General features: G+C 44.5%; 1 protein-coding gene across 1 annotated transcript in view; it reads right to left on the bottom strand.

The window, feature by feature from the left end:
* Positions 1 to 13,158: 13,158 nt before the first annotated feature.
* The window catches only part of ALG11 (ALG11 alpha-1,2-mannosyltransferase), a 44,457-nt gene continuing 30,954 nt past the window's right edge, over positions 13,159 to 26,661 (bottom strand). Inside the window, exon 4 of the mRNA XM_078657267.1 lies at positions 13,159 to 15,423. Coding sequence (XP_078513393.1) covers positions 15,152 to 15,423 — 272 coding nt within the window. The 3' untranslated portion in view covers positions 13,159 to 15,151. The remainder of the gene's footprint in view (positions 15,424 to 26,661) is intronic.

Genomic DNA, 26,661 nt, shown 5'->3' with positions numbered 1-26,661 from the left:
TGCCTGTGTATGGATGTGTATGTGCGCATGCGTGAGTGGCGGTGTGGCTGTGTATGTGCGCATGCGTGAATGGCGGTGCGCGTGCAGGCAGAGAAATCCAAGCAAAGCTCGTACACCTTCTCGTCCGTCCTTCCCTCGAGACAGCTGACTATACGTCTCCGTCCCTGGAAGCATCCTTTGGATGCTCATTCCAGGGCGAGACCTAAAAAGGGGTCCATGTCTTTGACACTCGGACGATAGCAGTGAGCCTGGTGTGGCGGCAGAGCACACTGGGTCCCGAGCACATAAGCACAATCGACTGCCACAGATGGGGAAGACGAAACATGCAAAAGCAGAGGGGGAAGGGATCACTTGTCCTGTGTAACCAGGGTTTTAGTTCTCTTTTTTGGTTCTGGTTCCGATAAAAAGCCCTCATTCACGTACCACGGCTCGAATAGGCAGTATATCTGGTTCTCCGCCTTGTTGTTATCAGCAACGTGACAGCATCATCATCGGGTTTATTTGTATGCTTCCTCCACCAGGAGGTAAACCACTGGTTAGTACAGTAGTGAGTCAGCTATAAAAGGGGATGTGAGATTAAAAAGGCTCTTTAACAAAGTCCGTAAATTTAACCCATGTGTTGGAAAGGAAGCCTACTTAAAATGATTGGCGTGCGTAGGAAGCTGAATGATGGGGCTTCCGCACTGAGTTATGTCCAAAATAAGGTTGACATGTTTCAGCCACAAGTTGCCCAGAGGGTCAAGTTGGCTTTCTTCAGGACCTAGTGTCTCTATTTAAGAAATAGAGAAAAAAGAAAAAGAAAGAGAGTGTATGGACCTCTGATTTTGTACATTATAACCAAGGAAGCAAAAAGGATCACGTACTTTTCCTTCTCCCCCCTCCTGATTAGCAACGGGGAAGACGAAACGGCAGCCATTACTAAGCCCATGATCAACCACTGTAACATATCAGACTTTGTGGACTGCAGCATGAAGTGAGTATGTTTACCACCATATTCCCCTGCATTTCCAGCTGTTATAATTGCTGCCTGCATGTGCTAAGAAAAGGAGGAAACAACGAGCCTCCGCATATGCTGTAGGCCAGACTAACGGCAACTGTGAAGTGTCCCACATAGCACCATAATGGCCAAAGAAGATCCACAGCAGGGAAAAATAGCCTTGGAGACTAAAAAGGGCCATCACACACTAGATAAGACGCGGAGGTGGACATGCAAAGCGCACACGGGGGAAGAGGGAAACTAAGATAGGGTGAAGGTGCTACTAGAGAAGATGAATAGGAACCTAGCCAAAATTGATTGGAAAATAGATGCATGAACCTTGAGGCTAAATGCTTTGAGGGAGGTGGAGGAGCCTTCACATGGACAAACAGCACACCTCTGATGTGAGCAAAACGTGAAAAGAAACGCTGGCAGATTGTGATGTCTAAAGAGGAAGAGCAATATCCGCATTATGGGATTGTCCAAGACAACAGCAATAAGGAAAATGGAATCATATGTTAAGAACCTGATTGTTGAGCTGTTTGGTCGCATACAATTGTCCCTCTGTGTTCGTGGTTGAGAGATCACATCGCACTATGCCTGTTCAAGGTGCCCCACCAAGAACCATCCTGGAAAAAATCCTCAATTACAGGATCAGGACGCCATATTGCGATAGCAAGCGAAAGAAAGGACATAACACATGAAGGGTCACATCTGTTGTTCTATTCTGGCCAAACGCAGAGAGTGCAAGGGTCCTGATGTATATCTGTGCCTCTTAAAAAATGACTGCATGAGATGGACAGGGGTTACGCCATGCTATACCCCCCATGACTTTGTTTTACTTTGGCCGGCAAGACCCCTTTGTTCACTGACCACCCAGCAGTGGGAATGCTCCTGAATAAACATCTCACACAGAGCGCCAAGAATCGCTGCGATGCAGATTACAGAACCTCAGTGATGTGTAGTAATAGTTACTCTTTACAGACTACATACGGTTACACTTCAAGACACAAAGACCCTGAGAAGCGCAGCTGCCCTCACTGGCCTGTCAAATCCAGAAATGCGCAGAAAACAAACTTTTTGTGAAGTAACTCAGGGCCGGGAAAGGCACAGCGTCTGTGCGGTGTAGAGGCGCTGCACAGTTGCAGCTGACTCTTTGGGGCCTCTACATGGGTTGGATTTAAATGATTGCCTCACAGAACAGTGAATATGATCCCCAATGCATGAAGCGACAGGACAAGCTCCTTTATGATAAGTGGCATCAAATATTTTGTCTCTGGTTGCCTCTGTGGCAGAATTGCTTGTTTTGAGATACTAAAGGGGGGGAGTTGTGTTCAGTGACTTGGGTAAGTGGGACAGAGGGGACTGCTAGGAATTTTAACTCAGCGGGTGGGGGCCTCAATGAGAGGAGAAAGATGCGCCATGTCTTTGCATACTAAGAGGCACCATATAGATGTATTATTACTGCAAGAGATCCATCATGTTAGGGAGGAATTCAGATAGGGTGGCGAGAAGTTGGAGCTCATACTGCTACTTTACAGGGTACTCTGCCTATTCTAGACGAGTAGCTGTGCTTATTCGCAGGGGTGCATCATACCAGCAAATAGTTGCTGTGGCTCACCCCGATGGTCACTACCTGATTGCCAAAGCCAAAGCAACAAGTCATTGTATTTGTCCAAATTGAGTTTTGGGGTTCCCACTCCTGCGCTCACATAAAATGTTCTCTTGGTGACCACATAGCGACAGGAATCTGGGTTGTTAATGAATAAGACTTAACCTCTTCACGTATATTGTTTGATATGACTTGATGATACTGTTACCCTCACTGCTTTGTAAATAGCTGCTTATCACTGGTAATTTGTTTGCACTATTTCACTTGTTTCAATTCATTGATTGCATACATTGTTTTTCTTGCTTTTCCCTGGCAAAACTTATGTTTGCTCAATGTTTAGTTGACTATGTATCTTTCTTTGTTTTCTAAAAAAATCAAAATTTACAAAAGTTCAAAAGCAAATGACAAATTAAATGTCAGAGTTAACTAATTGATGTGGTTTTCTCTTTGTTGTACATTAACGTTTGCACAATTGTGCTCACAAGAGGCATAGGTAAATCCCCTTTTTCTTGGCATTACAATAGGCCCTACCTACCCTCTTTCCCACAGGGCCAAACCCCTCCTTTCTTCTCTCTCAAATTCATATCTTTAGCATAGAATACATAGCAGTCCCTCCATTAAGGGCGGTTGCCCGTGCCAGCTGCAGAAGCTTGAAAAAGTGTCTTGAGAACAGCCTGTCCTACAGCTGCTTGCTGCTTGGAATGTACGTCCACACAGTAATGTTTTGTAAATGTGTGCGGTGTGGACCATGTGGCTGCTCTGCAAATGTCCTCTAAAGGAATGTTCCCCAGGAAAGCCATGGACGCCCCCAATTTGCGTGTGGAGTGCGCCCTTGGGGGTATTGTTAAAGTGCGCTTAGCTTTTTGATAACAGATTTGGATGCACTTAACAATCCATCTGGCTATTCCCGCTTTGGAAATGGGGTTGCCTTTGTGCTGTGCTGAGAAGGCAACAAAAAGTTGTTGAGTTTTCCTGAAGTGTTGTGTCCTGTCAATGTAGTACATCAACGCCCTCCTAACGTCCAGTGTATGGAGCATTCGATCAGCTACTGTTTGAGGGTTTTGGAAGAATGCGGGTAGGTCAATAGTTTGGTTGATATGAAACTGTGACACTACCTTAGGAAGGAATTTGGGGTTAGTGCGTAGCACCACCCTGTTAGAATGTATTTGGATGAAAGGCTCTTGGATTGCGAGCGCCTGCAGCTCACTAACACGCCTGAGCGATGTAATAGCAATGAGGAAAGCCACTTTCCATGTTAGAAATTGAATTTCACAGGAGTGCAGTGGCTCGAAGGGTGGACCCATCAGCCGAGTGAGGACCACATTGAGGTTCCACACTGGAGCTGGTGGTGTTCTTGGAGGAATGACTCGCTTCAGTCCCTCCAGGAAGGCTTTAATGGCAGGCACCCTGAAAACAGAGAGGTGCTGTCTATTCTGGAGATAAGCCGCTATGGCGGATAAATGTATCCGAATGGAAGCATACGCTAGATTGCATTTGTAAAGATGTAACAAATAGAAGATGATGTTAGGAATGGATGCATCTAGCGGGTTGATATTGTTGTCAGTACAGTAAATGGCAAACCGCTTCCACTTTGCTGCATAGCAAGCTCTGGTAGTGGGCTTCCTTGCCTCTCTGATGATGTCCATGCATTCAGGAGGCAGGTTGAGGCAGCCAAACTCTAGGACCTCAGGAGCCAGATCGCCAGATTGAGCTGTTGCGGATCTGGATGCTGAATGTCGCCATGGTTCTGCGTCAAGAGGCTGGGGGTGAGATGCAGCCTTTGATGCGGTACCACGGAAAGTTCTAGAAACGTGGTGTACCATGGTTGGCGTGCCCATGTTGGAGCAACCAGGATGAGAGTCATCGAGTGTTGCTTTAGCTTTCTTGCCACCAGCGGAATGAGAGGCGCTGGGGGAAAAGCGTACGCAAATTTGCCTGACCAGTTCATCCATATCGCATTCCCCTGCGATTCCGGGTGAGGGAACCTGGCGGCAAAGCTTTGGCATTTTGCGTTTTCCCTTGTGGCAAACAGGTCTATCTCTGGATGACCCCACTGCTGGAAGTACGGGTGGAGTACTGATGGATGTATCTCCCACTCGTGCATTTGATGGCTGTACCTGCTGAGCAGATCCGCCATCGATTGTCCTTGCCCGGGAGGTGTTCTGCCATGAGGAAGATGTTCCTCTGAATGGCCCACTTCCACATGCTCTGAGCCAGATGAGACAGCTGTGGCGAGTGAGTACCTCCCTGCTTCTGGATGTAGTACATGGCTGTCATGTTGTCCGTCCGGATCAACACGACCTTGTTGCACAGATGTACTTTGAAGGACTTGAGCGCCATGAAGATTGCCATCAATTCTAGGTAGTTGATATGCAATCGTTGTTGCTGGGTCGACCACAGTCCCTGCACCGTGTAGTGGAGCACATGCGCTCCCCACCCTTGGAGAGATGCGTCCGTCGTTAGGACAATCTGTGGCACAGGCTCTTGGAACGGTCGTCCCTTGCAAAGGTTGTGTGGATTCCACCAATGCAGAGTTGTATGCCCGACCGGTCACCAACACTAGGTCTGTCAGTTGTCCTTGAGCCTGTGTCCATTGATTTGCCAAGCATTCCTGGAGGGGGCGCATGTGCAACCTTGCGTGCGGGACTATGAAGATGCAGGAGGCCATCATGCCTATCAACTGCATGAACACTCTCGCTGGCAGGGAGTGTTGCGGTCTGAATCGTTGGATCAGCGACTGAATGCTGTTGATTCTGACTGTGTTTGGCTGAGCCATAGCAGTCAGGGTGTTTATTGTCGCACCCAGATACTGCCGCACATGGGCTGGTTGAAGGTGCGACTTTGGGTAGTTTAGCGAGAACCCCAGGCTGTGAAGGAGTTGAATAGTGTGGGACATGTGTGAGGCGCACTGTCTTTCCGACTTTGCTTGAATGAGCCAGTCGTCGAGGTACGGGTAGACATGTATGTTCTGTCTCCTGAGGTGCGCCGCCACTGCCGCCAGACACTTTGTAAACACTCTGGGGGCAGCAGTCACCCCGAACGGTAGGACTTTGAACTGGTAGTGCTTGTTGAGAATGGTGAACCTGAGGTATTTTCTGTGGGACGGGTGGAGTGGGATGTGGAAGTAAGCATCCTTGAGGTCTAAGGTTGCTAGGAAGTCCCCTTGGTTTAGAAGGGGAAGGATCTGTTGCAGTGTCAGCATGTGAAAGTGTTCTGACAGTATATACATGTTGAGAGGGCGTAGATCCAGAATGGGTCTGAGGGATCCGTCCTTCTTTGAGATGAGGAAGTACAGGGAATAGACCCCTGTTCCTTTCTCCTCCACTGGCACGAGTTCGATTGCTCCTTTTTGCAGCATTACTAGCACTTCCTGCTGCAATAAGTGCAAGTGCTCTGCCGACATAGGACGTTGTCTTGGGGGAATGTTGGGAGGAGTGGATGTTAACTCCAAACAATAACCGTACTGGATTAATTTTCTCACCCACCTGTCCGTGGTGATGGACGTCCAGACCGGCAGGAACTGCTGGAGTCTCCCCCCGACAGGTGTTGGATGGTTGGGGGGAAGTGACAGGGAGTCACTGTTTGTTTGCGGCAGAGGAACGGGAGTTGTTGTTCCCTCTGCCTCTGCCTTTGGCACTGTTACCTCGGTAACCCCCTCTACCTTGCTTGTGGTACGAGGATTGTGCACCACCTTTTGTGAATTGTGTTTGTTGACCCAATTGTCCTCTGGTAACACCACGCGCACCTGAGCGACGAAAAGTGTTTCCCCTGAATTGTTGAGACTGAAGTGCCCCCATTGATTTAGCAGTCTCATTGTCCTTTTTAATTTTTTCCTGGGTGGTGTCAACATCTGGCCCAAACAGTCTGTCCGGATTGACAGGCTGATTGAGTATTGTTGTCTGAATATCGGGCTTAAATCCAGATATGCGAAGCCAAGCCTGTCTTCTTAGCAGGACACTGGTGTTAATACCCCTAGCCGCTGTATCAGCCACATCAAGCGCACACTTTATTGCAGCGTTTGAGATGAGTTTTCCCTCTTGTATGAGCATCTCGGCCCCTTCATTAAACTGATCAGGTAAGTGTTGAAGGAGCTGTTCTAGGGTGTCGTAATGCGCCCTATCATAACATGCCAATAGTGCCTGTGTGTTTGCTATACGCCAGACATTGGCAGCCTGCGCAGCCACCCTCTTGCCGGATGCCTCAAGCACTTTTGACTCCTTGTCGGGGGGAGGAGCTTCACCCGTTGTTTGGGAGTTGGCCCTCTTGCGGGCATTTGCGACCACCAAGGAGTCTAGAGGCAACTGTCCCCGAATATAGGCAGGGTCCCCAGGTGCTGGCCTGTATTTTTTCTCGATACGTGGGTTTACCACTCTCGCTCTTGTAGGTTCTTTAAAGATCTCCGGCGCATGTTTAAGGACACCTTTCAACATAGGAAGTGTTTTGACTGTTCTTTCGGAGACAGAGAAAGTGTCAAACAGGAAATCCTCTTCCACCGGGTCAGCATGCATGTCTACATTATGATTTGCAGCTGCCCTCTCTATTAAAGCATTGAAAGCTGCTGAATCCTCTGTTGGTGATGTACGTGCCCCAAAACCCTGTGGGTCCTGTATCACCTGATGGCTTCCCTGGTCCCCAGCGTCGTCATATGAGTCCTGTTGTACATCAGGGTCATTGCCAGTAGGGAAGTTGTATTGTTCATCTTGGTCATCATCTTCACCCCCTGATTGGTTTGGGGAAGGTGTTGGATTCCTCCTAGGTGGAGGGTGAAGAGGTTCAACAAGGGCAGGTATGTCCTGTGATTGCCTTTTCTTTTTTAGTGGAATAACAAAAGACTCCAGTGGCTGGGAAGTGATCTTTCTCTTGTAAAGTGTCAGTGTCCCTGTGTGTGCATTGATATAATGCTCTGATTCGTCCTCTGACGCTGTTTGTCGAGGCAAATTAGCACTGGGCGTCGAATATTAAGACGTTTCCGAGGTCTTCGGCACCGTTTTGGGTGCAAACGCCTTTGGTGCCACCTTCGGTGGCAGGGTGTAGAGAAGTTTCGTCGACGGTTTGGCAGTTGGCTCCACTGGTTTTGGATCCGACGGCGCAGCCTTCGTCGACGGCACGGCTTTCTCCCGAATCCGTTTGAGGGAGTCGGAGACCTTCTTTGTAAATGAAGCCGAGGGTTTGGTAACCGATGCTTCATGTTCGTCCGCTTGGGAGGATTCCGGCGTGGCAGAGGTAGGCACCGATGAATCCTCGATTCCAACGGTTCGCTGCCCTGTAGCAGTCTTAGGCGCCGACGCCGTTGATGCAGATCCGGCATCTTTGTGCCGAGGAGTAGTGGCTCCGGCTTTTGGATCTTGGCCTTTAGTGATCTTCGCTTCGACCGTATGTTTGGAGGTCGACGCTGCAGCCGTCGAGACGTGATGGACTACCTTCTTCGAGGATGTGTCCTTGGCCACCGTGTGTGGCGCAGGTGACTCGACAGCCTTCTTCGACTGTGGAGGGCCTGAGGGCGACGGAGTCGAAGACGGAGCAGGCTTCGTCATCTTGGACGGGACGTCGGCCATTTTAGACGTCGACGAAGCCGTTTGTTTCGGTTTCGTTTTCGACGGGTTTTCGGCCATCTTAGGTGCCGTCGAGGCTGTAGGTTTCGGTTTAGGCGTGACGCCGGCCATCTTAGATGTTGTCGACTGCCATGGTTGCGGTTCCGGTTTTGATACGCGCAACGACGGCTCCTCCGGTGTATCCGTGGCCGGGCCCGAAGGCGGGGCTGGGGATATCGGTGCAGGGTCGTGGGTAAGGCCGAGTGGCGATCCCGTGACCTGAGCCTGAGTCGAGTAACGTTCGGGGCATAGCTCTTCCTCTGAGCTATCTTCCGCGGCCCCATAGACTTCTTCGTCGTCCCCTACCTCATCGACGTATTCAAGGTCTTGGTACTGTCCTTCGATGTATTCCTCTGGATCGGCCTCGACCTCCGTCGATGGTGGCGAAATTTGAAGATGATGGCTTAGGCCCTCTTCTGCGGGGTCGTCGAATATGTCGTCGGGTGCCGGGGCTGCGTGTAAAGCTTCCAGGCGCGCCGCGCGCCGATGCTTGAGTGTTTTCTTTGACCTGAATTTGGAGCAGGCCATGCAGTTGTCCTCGTCGTGATCCGGCGAGAGACATTTATTACAAACTGGATGCACGTCGATGTGTGGGTACTTGGACCCACACACGGGGCAGCGCTTGAACGGACTCCGTTCCATGATGAGTTCGTCGGGGTCTTGCTGCGAGCACAGGGCCTCGATGCGAAGAGTAAGAAACTCCTCAGAATTCCGACACGAAGAGTCGGACGATGCTCGGGAACGTTCGCAAACAATACCGACGCGAAGAACGAAGGCCTTTTGGCAGTAATATTTTCGATTCCGACAAGGAGGCGTCGAAATCACATCCGAACCCAATGGCGGAAAAAAACAATCTGGGGATGGAGCCGATGCCCATGCGCACTGTAGTCCAGGGGAGGAGCCACCTATCTCGTGATACTTTGAAGACTCTTCCAGGACAACAATGTGCAATCATCCGGACCCAACACTAGGCGGCGATCTATGCTAAAGATATGAATTTAGCAGCCCACATGCCTCGAACTTATGTTACCATAGTCAATATATATTGACCGAACAATGCTGAACTCTACTTTTTCAATGCAGCAATGTTGCAGTGCAACAAGCTGAACCTGCAAATAATCATCATGTGGGGAGGCGACCAAAATGTCACACTTGATAGCAAGTTAGACAGCACTAACATCCGAGACAGGCAGCAGGTGGGGATGAAAAAAGCATTATTAAGAGCTGTGCAACATTAAGACATCCTGGATTTGTGGAGAGCAGTGCACCTCAATAAATGCGTATATACTTCCCATTCGGCAGTACATGGCTCGTCCTCAAGGTTAGATCTCTGGACGGGTTCCAGGGATGTTGCGGAATGGACAGAGAAGATCGAACATCTCCCTCGCACATTCTTGGACCACTCACCGGTGGAACTTACACTGGCCCCTCCTGACTAGCAAGCTGATGATTCCAACCATCCATGCTACTTGACAGCACTTTTAGAAATGTGCTCAGAGACTGTATAATTGGCTACTTTCATTTTAATAAGGCCTCTGTACAAGACCGGGGGATGTTCTGAGAGGCACGCGTTGCTCTGAGAGGACTGTACTGCCCAAGGCTACGGTATTCTGAAGTCTATCCGGGAAAGATTAGTCACATTAGAACACGAGCACCAGGACCTAGAAGGAAGACATAACATGGATCCAGACCCCACCAAACAGATGGCCATAAACCACATGATTATGGAATGTAGGGTGGTAGAAAAGAGGGTAGTCCACTATCTGGGGAACTACAGAGCTGTGAAAGTATACGGATAAAGGAGTGCACCCCGGGCATACACTGCCAGCCTTCATTAACTCAAGTGAGTGACAGATCATATTGTTTCTATGAAAGGAGAAGACAGGATACAGTTCAATGCATGGCAGACATTCTTGCATCAGTCGCTGACTACTATATCAGACTATATGGCTCCCAAAACAGGAAGCAGACAGATTACATCAATTGGTATCTGGACGTAACCACAGTGGCCTGGATTGAGTTTACTGACGGAGAGATATTATGATCCTCAGTTACAGAGGACAATATCAAAAATGGCATATTAAACTTGAAGTCTAGCAACACATCTGTAGTGGCAGACTGAGTGTTATAAAGAATACACTGACCGCCTAGCCCCACATTTGCTAGAAATAACTCGTGAGACTATCTTGAATTATCTTGAATGGTTGACTCAAGCCTGCCATGAGACCTCAATAAAGCCTCTGACGGGAGGGGTGGGAGGTCTTGGGGGGGGGGCGGGGGGGGGGGGGGAGGGCTTGGTGGCGGGGGAGACCTACTGGTAAAATTCTAGGATGACAGATTGGCCTCAGGAGCATCCAAGGCTGGTACAATTATCCGAGTTCCAGATCCTCCACTAGTGAGCCTGCCTAGGACCTGGCATTAGGGGTCGTGGTGGTTTGATGGATCCTTTGCAGGATGTTGTTCTGAATTTGCTCCTGATGCTACTACATATGTTGTCGTTTTGGGTAATGTTGCACAGTTACAGGCTGAGGTGTGCAAAAGCTTCACTCAACTCAAAAACAAAAGTAACACATTGGATTTGTATCCATGTGGGGTAGTTGGTGTCTATTACTCAATATGTCAACAAGGCTAGGAGGGTCAAATGGATTGGGCCAGATTCGAAATGATTTAAAAGACTTTGGAAGTGGTGAACTTTAACTGCCAGGGGTGGCTGCTGCATATTGGCACAGCAATCGCGAGCGCATAGGTCCTGGTCCTTCATTATGGCTTTACCATCGAGTTTTTTTTTTTTTTTTTTTTAATAAGCCCTATATCCCTCTAAACCACATCGGTCATTCACGTCCTAAGCCTGTTATGTGACCAGTACAGAATACTGCTCCAACAGATCTAAATGTTTTCAACATTTATACTTCAAATTGTTTTGAGCCTCTTAATTTATTGGCGCAGGTTGATTGACTGGACTCTGGATTACATTCGGGCCTCACTCAAACAGTCAGCCATCTAAAAAATGGGTGAAGTCCAACAACTTTAAGACAAAACCACAGACTGCAGCAAAAGATCTCAAGAGGGTATTGAGCCTACTCATAAATAAGGGGGACCAATTACCAGCGTTATCGAACACCACACCTAAATAAGGGAAATATTTAACACTAGCCAAGTCATGTCGCTTTGGGTAAAACCTCCTTGTATTTGTAGACTTTGGGCCCACTACCATCACAGAAGAGTTCTGAAACTAGCGACCAAATGCAAATCATCCATGAAGGCCACAAAGCAACCAGTTTCTGGAGCCCCATCGTTGATCTAGATAATAATACTTTGCCATTGGCATTTCAAATACAGGGAAAGCACGGCTCCCCACCTTTAGGAGGTCAGCTTTACTCAACAATATATATTTTTCTAAGTTGTTTATATGTAATGTGAATAGGAAAGGTGCCAATGTGCACTCTTGTCGAACACTCCTTTTAAACTCAAATGAATAATTGCACAAGCTAATTAAAACAGATCATAGCAGTCATATTAGTAAGTAGATTCCTTTAAAAAATACAATATTATGATCCACAGCCATGGTTAGGAGTATTTTCCACAATTTAAGCCTGTCAACTCTAATTAGGCTGAGGTAAGGTCCGTGAATGCCAGGTGGATTGATTCAAGGCTGGCAATAGTGTACTTACTAATAAAAGTGGATTTGAACATTGGTCACTGGTACCCAGGCCAGGTCTAAATCCATACCATAGATCGAACAACATATCCTTAGCCTAGACCCACAGGGAGAGCCAATTAAGGATGAGCCTACTCAACCATCTCACAGCTGAATCAATTGAAGAGATTGGTCAATAAAACAGTGGCTGTGTTTTGTCCTACTTATTAAATACTGGGATAAAAATGTATGTGAATCACAAGGAAGGGATCCCAACAAAAACTGCAGCATTAGTAGTCTGGGTTAAAAGCAGAGTCCAAACATCCAGTAGACTCATATATAGATTGAACAGATTCACATAAGGGACGAGAGACTACATTTCCGAAAGATGAGTAATAGCCAATTTCACTTCATCGAGGAAGAAAACCAGGTTTGATAATCGTTTACTGTTAATCTATCATAACAATCGGGATGATATTAACCCTGAGCCTTGTGATTGTGATTCTCAAGTCTCCACCAAAACAAATTACATGTTTAGTAGATTTTATTTCAACCCTCGTAAGGATTTTATCTGTCCTCTTTCCAAGAACAGGAATTTAACACAGGTTAACCCTGCCCTAATGTATTTGCACCTGCTTACTGATGAATTTAAGTGATTTTCTATTCGTTTTTTTCTCTGAGGGTGTTAGAACTTGTGTATTACTTGGTTAATTAGATTGGTGGCTTTTTTCTGATAAATTTGATTTATACTGGTTTTGACTCAATAATGTACAGTAACGTAAAACAATGGCTTATCTTGTTTATGGTAATTAAACTGGGCTATACTTGTTTTCATTAACATCTGATTCAGCTGCTAATGGAAATGTTTTATTGCTTTGTGGGATTAGTTGGCTGGGCATTTTTAATAAATTACCTATTGTTATTTATTTTTTGAATATATCTTATATAGCTAAACGTACTTAACCCAATAAAGAAAATCACGATTGATTGATTTTATGCTAATCTATGTCTGGTTCACTAAACACTCTGCAATGCTAAATTTGACACACTATCACCCTGGCCCACTGATAACACATTTACATACAGATGGGGTTGGATCTGCCCCATATAACCTCTAACCTCTTTTGACCAGCCTCTTTCAGCACATTATTTTATCAAATATTTGAATGTCTGTTTAGTTGGCACATGCCTGTAAGAAATCTGTTATCAAAACGTTTTTAGCAGATTATCATGGAAAAACACATCATTTAAGAGTCAAAGTCAAATACAACCTAAGGTGAAGAGCACCCTCCATTGAAATGAAAGCCACGCTTGAAGATCATACAAATAACACACCTTGAAATCTCTTTAATAATTTATTCCTTCATCCATTTTATGTACAGTGAAAGTAGTGACACGTACTGTACACTTGGAATGTAAAAACGAAAATAATATTAATTCTAAATGAACACACACACTATTGGTTCATTATCTCTTCACTGTGAATAACAAACTTACAGATAGAGTTGACATGAGCCCATTTTCCAGACCTTCGCATTACAATGTATTTAGTTCATTTATCTTGGTCATCATTAAGTAGAGGAAAAAGAACATATTTTATAATAGGAGGAATATTGGGTTTAGTACATAGGGTCGCTACTGGAGTCTTGCCATTCCATAGCCCTGCAAGTGACAGGTATACAAATATTTAAGAGGCCTGTTTCTATCTTGGGAAAATGAAAGTTTCTGTCCGCTTGACAAAATTCAAGCATATGATCCGCCATCTACATGGTGTACTGTTGGCTGAACTATTTTTTCTAATACATGAAGCTGCACTCTTTTGGTGACTATTTAATGCCTTTTCATACTGGGTTTTCTAACAAATACTTTCATGTACCAGAAACGTTTTAGTACTATCAAACATCAACAATACTCACAGATTAACTCAGGGCAACACCATACCAGGTTTCCAGGGGCAGAAAACCATGAAAAAAAACATTAAAAAGTAACACACACTTGGAAGCAGGCAAGTGTGTTTCCTCTTTATAAGAGGGGGCGGAGAATGCATAATTATAAAGAACCACTGGATGACAGTGTAGCAAACAAAGCACAGTCCTCCTAGGTGAAGTGTGCCTTACTGAAAATGCGAATATTAACACAGCTGCTCAGAGCTCCCTTTCTTGGTCTGTAGTCATGTTGGGTTGCATTAAGACGTTAAGCTGCATGTACAAATTCTGAAATACGGATTTGTTGTCATGTGGAAAAGTGGGCATACATTCACTTGATTTGGGATCATCAAAAGGTTGTTTACCCTGGATAAGTGATAAAAAAAATCTCTAACACCGTTAACATTCTGTTTCAGTTAGAACAATGCCGACATAAAACTGAAGTGAACACTTGACTTTTAACTGGACAATGATGTATTATCCTAGACATGCTCAAAGCTGGGATAATGATTTGTGCTGTGGAAAGCCCATCCCAGTTTGGTGCATCAAACCCCATAGGCTGGTTCTTTGATAATAAACAAGGTGCCAGGTAACTATTCCAACACAAACTTTGACGGACATACTTCTGTTGGCGAGGTAAGTAAAGCACAGACTGCTCACTTTTTCGTTAAGGGAAAGCAGCTTTCTACAATTGTTTCGTAAAGGTTTCCCATCTTTATATTTAATGACCCGGGCAAACTTTCAAGGAGGTAGGCTTTGTTTTAAAAACAACAGTGTCTCATTTGCACGTACAAAGAAATAACCTGTTCCTTTGTGCAGATATGGTCCTTGCAAAAGGGGCTCTCTTAGTCAGCAGAGCAGATATACATCAAAGCCAATGTTGTGCTGTGCGGTAATTGATGACCATTTTTTCCATCAACTGCACCTTATTATTAGGGATGGAAGTCGTCAGTTAAAAATAAAAGCTTACATAATTTGCGTCAGGCAGGCAACCGTCTCAAAGACTAAACAAATGTATAACTCTAATAATTTTGTGTTCTTACTAACATAAAACAGTGAATATACCAACTGATCTCTTTCGATAGACTAAACCTCAGCCCTGGAAAAAAACACAAACATTTTAAAACAGACCAGCTGCCAAATATGGAGGCGGAGTGAGGCATGAGCAACTTTATATATCCATGTACATTAAGCATTTGCGAAACTGTGACACAAATCTTAGGCGAAACTAAATTATTTCAATCAATGCTAATACATTAAAACTCCAATTGTCCGCATCCTTCGTGAGACCTGCTCCTATCATTCTTAGATACAATGTAACAAGTATGCTTGTTCGTTTCAAGTTATGTATGTGTGCAGTCCATTCAGTCGCAAAATATCTACACCCTTTTTCATAGCGTTCAGTTAACGTTACTTGAATAAACGTTCCACCGCTGACAGAAAATTTGCCTCAAATTCTTGATCGGAAAATCGGTTAACAGACTGGCGAGCATTCAGTCTGATCTGCAGTCGCTCGTCTGCTGAGAGAGACAGGATGCGGTCCATTGCCTCTGCATAACTTTCTTCACTGTCTGCTCGAAATCCAGTTATAGTTCCTTCATAGGGAACCACTATGTCTAGCTTTGGGCCACCTGAATCGTGGGCCAACATGATCGTCCCAGCAGCCATACACTCAACTATTCCTGGAAAAGAAGGAAAAAGAGAAGAATTTTGAATACATTAAATATTCCTGTTTTTTAGGGAGGGGTTGGATCCCCTCCGGCCTCTTATTAAAACAAAAACACGAATCCTAACATGATATCTGCTCCCAAAGTAATCTCTGACAGACATTCATAGCAAGCAGATCAAAGTGACAAAGATGGTCGAATATTTTGGAAAGTGTTCCCAATGTTTACCCCCACCCTCATCCCTGTCATTTTAGCATCATTTGACATAATCTTTCAATAATACACATACTCTTTTTTTTTGATAATCAATTTTAAGAACAAGCAAATTCATTGGTAGCAAATCAGACATCACAGTTAAAACACATCTCCTCATAGACATCGACGAAGGTAAAGGAGGCCCTCCTGAGTGGGTGCGGTAATCCCCAGACAACGCAATTGCATAATAAGATTTGGGCCTTCACAGCGGTATTAAACCGAACCATTTGCCCCACACTTTACCGAATAGTTCCGGGCAACCCCGGGCCTCGAAGAGAGACTCCTCCAGTACCCCACACCAATCCACCCCCTCCTCCATTTCCGCACCGTTGGTGCCGCCGCCTGGGACCAGAGCGCTGCTATGTCCCTTTTTGCCACCGCCACAGCTGTCCCCAGGAAACACTTGTCGGCCCTGGAGCCATCCAAGCGATCGAACACCCCAACAGCAAGCGCCTCGGGTCATGGGGAACCTCCCACCCCAGGGCCTGCGTGAGCTCGAGTTCCACCCCCTTCCAGAACGGCGTCAGGGCCCGGCATTGCCACACCATGTGGTAGAAATCTGCTTGAGTGGAAGCACAGTGCGCACACGCCGGGGAGGCTCTCATGCCGGCTCGGAGGAGACGTGCCGAGTGAGGTACGCCGCGTGAAGGTAGTAAAGTTGGACCAGGCGTAACTTAGAGGATGTAGTCAGGGTTTTAGGTGCCAGACCCATCCACCCCTCCCATCGCTCCCGAAGCCGGTCAAGGGATGCAGGGCCATTGTTCACCAGAGCCCGGTATATGCGGGACACCCCCTCCCCCCCCCCCCACCCCCTCCCCAGGTTCCCCATCTTCACCTGAGCCTCCAGGGGGCTGAATTCCTGGAGAGAGGTGGGTATTAGGATGTGTGTGTGGAGAGCGTGTCGGAGTTGTAGGTATTTATAGAATTGGGAAGGAAGAAGGGCGTGCCGTTGTTGTAGGTCAGCAAAGGATCGAATGTGATCTCCCACCCACACATCCCCAAGCAGCGAGACCCCCACAAGGTCCCAGCGGCGGAACCCCCCCACCCAAGGACGAGACCTCCCTCAAATACACATATTCTTAAAGAGCAACATTCACCCACACATTTTCAGGCCACCCTCTTTGAAAACCTGCATCACTCTCCAAACGACATTTATTTTACCTCTATTCACATTTATAGGACCTTCGTCTTAAACATCTGGCCTCTCCCTCAGTTAAGAGCCAGATTATTGATAGGAATGCACCCTATATAAGTGAGCTTTGTTTTATTGAGCCATTCTGACGGCAGCACTGCAGGGTAGAATTGTAGAAAGAACTCATTGAGGCAACATGTATATGTACAGCATGTATGTGATGTGGAGTGTTTTTTTTCTGCAAATTGGTTAAAGCTTTACACAAGTTTTGCAACTCACTTCTTCTAACCTCGAATTGATTTAAACTTTCCTTAAAGAAAATAATTCAACCTTGTAATTCGAGTACAGTTGCTTCTATTAGATATATTTTAAAAGAAACTCTTTAGAGAAGTGGCTCCCCAAATCAAGTAGGAGCCATGACCAGAAACATCTTTTGTCCTGTCATCTTTTCCATCTAAATTAAATTCTGAATCATATGCTATCATCTCGGGGTCTTGAGAACTTACACTGAATTATTCTATTGAAGTTGATGGATGTTCTCCAATAGATGCCAATACGCTATCCTTCCATTATCAGTATGCACCTAAATCTGTATGGGGTCCTATTTGGCTAGCTGCTATCCATCCAACTTAATTCATATCAAGAAAAGCACACGCTGTTGTTCTGGACTTCTAATAATATCACACAAACCTCAGCTAGGTCACGCTCAGATCCATCTTGCTTTTCATAGACTACTGAAACTCACAAGTCACTTTTCTCAACACCTTAGCTCCAAGACACGTTGTTCATCACCTCTGATAATCACTGAGCTGCGACACTGTCAGACACCTATCTTACTTAGTTTAGACCACTCCTCCCAAGCCACTTTCTCAATGCCTTACTCGAATGATACGGGCATTTTCATGTTTGATGCATGCAGAAGTGGATACATTTGTCATTGCCTATCACCAATCTCCAAACCTAATACACAACCCCCTAACTTAATGCTACAGGAAATGCATCCAACACACACTGCGTCATGCTCCACAAAGAACACTCTGAAGTGCTCTACTCTACACTATGCCACTGCCACAACAGATACCTCATTAGAGAAACATGGCTCACAATCACATATTCTTGACTTCCGTCCTCTCACAGGATACAACACACAGCTCTAACACCATAGGTCAATCAATCATCCATAAATACTTTTAGAATTGTATATTTCATAAACATGTTAAAATCTACTACATGTGCCTCCTCTGCTTTCATGTCCGACTTTCAGCTACTGAAACCACACTTTCCCCGAATATGTAGAACCAGGTAGCACAACAGTTGAAGGAATCACAGATATCACCACAGCATCCAATAACTACTCCACAAAATATTGCTCATATTTCAACATCAAAGACATTAAACAAAACTTTCTCAAACATCCCAAATACAGAGAACACATTACCGAACCAATCCACACAAAAGGCCACACTCAATCTTATTCACACTGCTGTGAACGTTCCCCACTGCTACTTTCCAATACAACTCGATTTTGGATCAATTATGCTGTCATGATCAACCTAAGCATGGAAAAAGGAAAAACAATGGTTATAGGACATCTCCTAGAGATTCTCCAACAAAACCCCATTCCCTTGTATCTACTATAGACCCAACATCCAATACCAACTCACCACTTAACTTTCTGAATATCACTTAGAACTTCATGACTCTCTGAAATCACGCACCATGAAACAAAAGCCTTTGTGACCCTGCTCCAGAAAGCAGGAAGATCATCAACAAACAATAAAAGAAACAAGCCCTCACACTTACGCTTCACATGCAAAAAAACTCATCTCCATAAAAAACGACTTACTTTACCCCACCATTAACATTGTAAAGAAGCAAAAGGTAATTTGTCAACCAAGTACCACTTGCTTCAACTGTCAACATTAGAAACGGACTGATCGCACACCCACACGAGGATTAAATGCATATCGCAAAGCAACAGGCTAAGAAGGAAACATTGGTGTCCAGGCCTTCCATGGTGACATCCTAGTTTTTCAGAAGAATTTAGGCAAACATAATGTGACTTGATGTAGTGCTGCCAGTTCTACATCAAAATGGTGCAACAGTGTGTTGGAAGGTTACAACAAAACAAGCACTGCCAATAGATCTAGTGCTGGTTGCCTGCCTTTTGTCTTTGTTTTATCCTGTTTTTTGGAAATGTTACTGTTGGGTAAGCTGCTGTGCCCTCAAAATTCTATTTAAAAAACAAAATGCCTAAAAGAGAAAATATTTTTGGGCCTCAAATGCAAAAATTGCCATAGTGGTCCCTGGGGCTTACAGGAACTGATTTGTGTGTGTAGGTGCTCCTTGTGAATGGGCAGAATGCTTAAACTCACAGTGAAGTTAGCCAATAGCTTATGATGGGCTGAGTCTTTGCCATATGCTGTAGATGGAGGAAGACAAAAGTGACTGACAGACTAATAGATGAAGAGGGCTAGCTGAAAGCCTATTAAAGTACAATATACATAGCATTTAGTAAAGTCAAAAAGCAATTGCCTAACTCCATGGTTGGAATGATGCTCACAACCAGCTGTCTGGTGTGAGGTTAATGGCCAGACACAACATACCATTCTGGGGCAATGCTGGGTGCATTCACTTACCAAATATTGGTGTAGAGGTCAACCACATTGCATCAGGAAACGAAATTCAGGAGTTTGCTCAGCTGCAATACTTGCCCCTTGCCCAGGCTGTTAACTCAATCGACAAACACATGGACTAAGCAATACAGCCACCCAGGAGCCAATATGGATATGGTAGAAGGTTGTCAGGAAACAACAGCAAAGTGTTGCCGAGCTCAGTAAGCACAGCTTTCATTTGGGTGTCCTTGTTGCCGGAGTTAAGAAGATAGACACTCAGTGAGTTTGTAGCAAAATGTATTAATGGCCAACAGGACTGAAAGAAAGGATATGTCAATTACTCAATGCAACTACTGACAATAGAATTAGGCTGGTCTCAAACTCTCATAAAGATACCTTGTATGACATTACAAAACAGGAGACAAAGATGGTCTTCCTCGTAAACAAAGAGAAGCGATAATAAAAGGACAACTATCATTGCCTCAAATAGAAGCCAAGTCCTCTTCAGGCCAGTGTAACACTTCATCAACTCATCTCAGACTCCCTGTAATACTTTGTAAGTGCAAATCTTCCTCATGATGGGAACAGGAGGAACAAAAATGAGAAGAAAAAAAATGAAAATTGCCAAAATAAGTTCTTATATTGATAAGACTTGCACACTACCATCATTGGTCCTCACCGATCCTATCCCCGTTTGCAGCGTACCAAAATGGCAATCTTGGGAGAGAAATAAACCACACACATACATTTATCGCAGAGATAGCCTTGCACTTAATTGAACCCGATTGTCGAGTAAGAACTTGGAACTGAACCCCACCAGCACTGATATCATATTAATTTCTAGGAACAATAAAAATACAGTCCGATACTAGTTCTTCAACATGATCTTGGACAGTCTCAATACACAGCTCTCGCATAATGCCAAATCACTTGGATTCACCATCCAAGCAAGCTCTGCTCTACAATGTACATAGTCAAGACAACCCAAATATCTCTGCAAAAGTAACAGCAACAAATGTGCAAACCCCAATTCTGAAATATTTAAAAGCTGGTAATTCTGTAAAGTTGTATGCCAAACTCTCAACTAACCTCCCTAAGCAATGTCGATATTCGGCAGCAGACTGTTTTAGAAACTTAAAAATTAGGAACACATCGACCCACCTTGGAAGATTTTCAGTGATTCCTACTCTCACTTTGCATCACTTTCAACACTTACTACATCTTCAGCAAGACACTAACCTCTGACACCTCGTAACACAAGCTTTGACTTGCTCAGAGTCTGCTCTATTCCACAGAGGAGTGAAAACCCATCCCTTCAATGAATATCATGTCCACCATTAACGGAGCGATTTGGAGCCTCAACTGCAGACAGAATTGGTAAAGAACCCCCTTCCTGTTGCACATTTTGTTTTTGCCTTTATCAACGTGTCTAGCGCTTTGCAGTTTTCATGCTAGGTTTGGGTACCTCGGGACACGGCTTGCACACTGATGTGGATGACAGTTGCCTAACTGTGCTCCGGCCACATAATTATCATACCCCTTCTAAATCCTTGAACTGGTGAACAAAGCCGTCATTTTCACTCCTGAGCGCATTCAAAGATCCCAGAACGAGAGAAGGGTAGTGAAGAGACTGGTTCACCCAAACAAAGGGAGAAATGGGGATGAGTCTATTTAGTGTTGTGCGACCATCTTGGACTTGGACAGTGGCATGTGCCTGTGTCACGGGAGAAATAGTGTTGGCTGTGGAAATGGTGAATGAGATCCCAGTGACTGACGCTTGTCTACGAGTAACCACATGCCAGTATGTAGGCGACGTTGTCGGTGGGCAAAGCGGGCCAGAGCAGGACAATGGAAAGGCTGAGTCACCACTCGCTCAGAAGGCTGTGTACCTAAATGTGATGCTACAATCCAGGACTAGGGATTTAGCACTGCAGGAAGGACAGAGTGCTAGTGACATGCATAACCCGGAAAATACAAATCCCTGGTGGTGGTGGATGCCTAAGCCTGATAGGACCAGCGAAGAGTTCAAGGTCTGGTAAAAAGAGGAGGGGGGGAAAGGTTAGATGGTAGGACAGTTCTGACCTGCTGGAGTGTGTTGCAAGGATCCCCTCTGATAAGTCCAGACTTGTTAAATGGATTCTCACTAGAGTGGAAAGAACTGAGGTTTGGCTCAGGATCCAGGAAGCGAAGTTGAAAAAAGGTCTCCTGGGCCTCACACTGAGGGTGGTGTACTGGGTCCCTGGCAGATGGCATTTGAGCACAAAGCGGCACTGTAAAGAAATCGGCCTGCCCAAGCCTCTCTCCCACTTCCCTTTATTGCCACACTGGAGGCCTAACCTAGGGGTCCTGAGTAATTGACAGTGGACAGAAGTGTGGACAGGCATACTAGATCACAGAACAGCAAAAAGCCTGGACAAATATGTCTTCCTAACAAAAGCACTGAGGATACGCCTTCTTTGCCACTGTAGCTAAGATACTAGAATATTATTTAGGAAGGTTCCACAAGATACAAAGTCATCTTTCAAGAGATGACTGACAGTGGGTATTAATCTACTCCAGACCTCCACCAACTGTCAGAGAGAGCAATGTCTGTGGACGAGGAGGTATCCGAAATACAAATACATTAAGGGCCTGAAAGAAGCTACGGCAAGACTGCAGGGTGAATCCAGGTTTGTTGCGGCAAGCATAGAAGATGCACAAGGACGATCTATGACTGCATTATTAGGGTCGTAGAAAGAAGGCCAGAGTGCAGACCTCTTTGTGAGGATCTTATTGTGAATTACTTAAGGTCAAAGGTCATCTTGTCATTTTTCTTTGTGGAAAGAGCATACTGTGGAAGAGTGTTGGAGCAAATAATATACAAGAATGCAGAATCCTGATATTCACTGATTTCACCCAGGCTGCACATAGATAGAGGAGTACTGTTGTAAACTACTTGCATAGTGTTTATGACGTTGTTTGTTGTTGCTCTCCGGAATAAATTACCTTTAACTATAAAGAAAGTGTCTGCAGTTACTTACAACAAGTACATTTGAGGCGACAAGAAAAAACTGAGAAAGGGTGAGTACATGACGCTTTTTCTTGTGTTGCTGTGTGCTGTTATATGGGAAATTCCGGAACATTGATGAGTGCTGAACCAATAGGAGGGTTCTATGAGACAGGAATGGAGCACACTGCATTGTCAATCCACACAACTGGAGCAGAGCTGACAAGTAGAAATGGTAGGGAACTTTTTGAAGGGGAAGGAAGGAGGAGACATGCCCTGCACAACAAGCTAAGAACAGGAACTGGACAGCTTGCAGATGACAGATCATCATATGAATTCATAAGCTGACTTGCAGAGAGGAGTGGGGTCTCTACATTGAGACTGGGTCTTATAGAAGTGTGACCGGGCTGTGGTCTCCCACCTGGCTGGAAGGGGTAATCTTTTCAGGGGGAATCGGAATGTAGCTGCCAAGTATCCTTGCTGAGGGGTGGGTTCAGAGTTCCACTGTATATGATGGGGAAGATGTAATTGCATTTAAGGCATGGAAAACATGGAGACAACACAGTTTTCCTTTTTTCAGGTGTGCATGTTATTTCATGTTAGCGAGATTTATAAAGCATGCAGCTACGCACAAGAGTGCCCCGGCACTAAAGCAGGTAGACTAAAATAACTATAAGTGTCCGGTTATGATTGGCTTGTAATCCTGGCTATATAAAAAATGTTACACCATGCAGTACAGCACATAAGACTTTGGGCGTGTCCTTTCTGGTACAAGGCATTTCTGACCTCTCCTCCTTAATGACAACTGTAGAGCGTATAAACCAAGTAGGTTGGGTAGATAGAAGCTATGCACTTAGGAAATTAAATAAAAAAGATTGAGGAAAAGTTGTCAGATGCAACAGACTCCTACTTTCTGGAAATTTTGGACATGGTTGAGTCTTCGGTCACATTGTGCGAGGTGTACAAGATAGTGTTATGTTATGGGGTTTTATAAAGCGCTTGAATACCAATAAGGTGTCTTGGCACTAGCTGAGCGAGCAAATCGTAGTGATGGCTACAGCAGAGAAATTGATTCAGTGAGGGGAAAAAAACAAGTTTTAAGCACCTTTCTAAAGGCCAAGAGATTGGGCAATGATTTAATGGAAAGAGGGAGAGTGTTCCAGGCTTTGGAAGATCCCAGGATGAATCCATGACCGCCCCATTTCACTCATCTAAAGCAAGGAACCAGAAAAAGTATAGATGAGGCAAAACGTAGAGATCTAGATGGAAGGAAGAAAGAGAAGGCCGACCTCAGAAAATGCCGGACCCTGACCATGCAGGGCTTTGTAAACTATACAAAGAGATTTGAAGATGATTCTAGTTCCAACATGGAGCCAATAAAGATAAATGAGGAGACAGAATGATACTTAGGAAGTCTGCAGAGGACCCTGGTGGCTGCATTCTGCACAGTCTGTAGCTTATTAAGAACGTGTTGGTGCACGTTCAAGTGAAGACCGTTGCAGTAGTCGAGTTAGGAGACAGTCTATGTCAGCAATCATTGTGAATAGAAATAATACATACTTAAGATGCAGCAGTTTATGGGGGGGGTTAGGGGATGCAATACAAATAACGGAAGCTGGCAATACTGAAAGATTTGTGTGATGTAATGACAAATAGTTGAGAAACAGACCACCAATATACAAAGTTGCAATTAATGGGGGTTAACCCTTTATTCGTCAGAACAATGGTGAATTTAACAGTGTAAACAACAATGGTTCTTACGGATCTGTCATCACATTGAATTCCTCATTAGAGGTTGCATTCAGTCCACAAAATACTAAATCATGAAACCACAAAGGCTTATAGCCCAGATAGAGCAACAAACTTTTTTTTTATAAATCTCTGCCTACATTATATATTTCACATTTGTGGTGCTCCTAATATGAAAATGGTGCAGTGCACTAGTTAGGAGTACCATGGTCTAGTGAATATACAGCACTTTATAATGTGCAACAGACATGCTTACAACTTTGCCCTTTAGCATACTTTGGGCACTCACATTCTCTGTATGTTCTTTATTTCAGCAGTAGCAACACAATGCTGCTCACAAATTGTTGGGTAAGCTATTTACATTAAGAATTGCTGTACGGGCGACATTTAACTAAGCTTTTCAGACAAGTGGGTTTATTTTGACTAGATTTTCTTCTTGTACCTATTTTGGGGATCCCCTAACCCCTTCCCTGATTGAATCATACAGAGTTGAATCCTTACTATTTTCTTATCCCTATTATAAGGACCCCATTACTTTGGTGTCTCTTAAGCACATAGTCAGCAGCTATATAGCCCATTTATGAATCATTCTCTCTTTTTCAATCTTAGTGGCATCACTTTCTATGTATTAGAGAGTGCCCCACCCCCCCTATCTTTTGTACTAATGAAGACACTGCTAATAAATCAATATGCTTATTAGGTTGAAAAGTTGACAATACTTAAACATGGACACTTTATATTGCACTCTGTATACCTGATTTGTACCAAATATTGCAGATAAACGTGTCTTTATACCATCATCTCTTTATCAATCAATGCACTAATCAGAAAGTTCCTTACTATTTTTAGCTGACATTTCAAGGTATCACTATTGTCACTAGTCCCACGCACACCCGTTTTTGATATTATACGCACACTAAATGTGAAATGTATAATATAGATGGAGATTTATAAAAACAAAAAGTCATCAATTGTTCCATCCAGGCTATAAGATGTTGTTTTATGAGAAATCATTTTGTTAGGCCTGAATGGAGTCTCCAATAAGGCATTGTTGTTTGTGCTGTTAAATGCATCGTTTTACAAAGGCATCTTTATGAGGTGGGCAATAGGGCAAGAAAACTAATACAAAAATGGAGTTAGGAAGAGTGAGGACAGTGCTTGGGATGGGAGGTAATAAAGGCTCAGAAAGAGGGTTGGCAATTACTAACACTGTTAAAGCACGGGTGTTTGCAGACTACTGTAAGTCCCTTCATTAATCCATGCTTGGTGTTGTAGAGATGGAGTTCAGTGGATTCATGGAGGAGTTCCTGGTGCTCTCACTTTCATCTGACACGGCAATGGCCTTAGATATGGGGATGCCAGTGGAAAATATCATAGAGGCAATTGTGCAGCTCTAGAGTGGAAGGGCTATGGGCCTCAAAGGCTTCGCAGTAGAGATTTCTGAAAACTTTTCCATACATCTTACTGGCCACCTATTGAGCGTGCACTGGGATGCTTCAAAGGCAGGTACACTATCCTTGGACATCAGGACAGTAGCAACTTTAGTAATACATAATCCAGATAAACCTAGAGACCAATGCTTCTCATGGAGACAAATATCGTTTCTCAAGGTAGAATCGAGGATACTAAAGGTGTTGCCTAACAGGATTGCCAACACCTTCATTCATCCTGATCAATATACCTTTATGTCACAGATGCCTACAAGACTTAATCGTAGAATGCAATTTGATGCCATGAGATATGCTTGTAACACTGAGATTTAGTAGTAGTCCTTTTCGTTGAAATGGCGAAAGTCTGGTTCTATAGAATGAGCTTTTATGATGGCAGCAATGTCCAAGATGAATGTAGAGCACACATTTAGGCTGGATCAGACTAATCTACAAGAACCCAATGCCAGAGTGCGGGTAAATAGGCTGGTATAACATTACATTTCTTTATGGTGCTGTATGGTTCAGGGCTACACCCTATGTCCACTTCTATTTGCTGTTTCGGTAGGACTTCTGGCATACTGGATGAGGTGGGATACATTTGCGAACGGCCTTCAATGGAATGAAAGCTGGGAGGTTTGCATACCCTTATTTGAAGACAACATACTTATGTATGTTGTGGATCCCAACAATATTACTAGATTGTTGGACATACTTCAGATTTATGGTAGATACTCTAGCATTAGGGTTAATTGGGACAAGTTTATGTTATATCCTTTGACACCAAGGACCCTCAGGGATAACATTTTGTGCCCACTGCCATTTACGTTTTTGGGGATATTTGTCACAACTGATGAGCCATGCTTCTTTGAATGTGATGTTATTAGACTTGAATTAGTTCAGGTCAGAGACTGAACACTGGTAATGATTACCCATTAATACGAGGAGTAGAGCAACCCAGGTCTACAATGATTACTTTACCAACACATGCGCCTTGCAAATGACGTTTCATCCTTATTCAACCAGTAGTGAAGTCGCTCATAGGACCACAAAGAGGACAGTCTGGCGGGACCCCAAAAAAGACAAACA

The sequence above is a fragment of the Lissotriton helveticus genome, chromosome 8 (genome assembly GCF_964261635.1).
Source record: "Lissotriton helveticus chromosome 8, aLisHel1.1, whole genome shotgun sequence".
In the NCBI taxonomy this organism is placed as follows: domain Eukaryota; kingdom Metazoa; phylum Chordata; class Amphibia; order Caudata; family Salamandridae; genus Lissotriton; species Lissotriton helveticus.
This window is presented reverse-complemented; position numbering and strand designations above follow the sequence as displayed.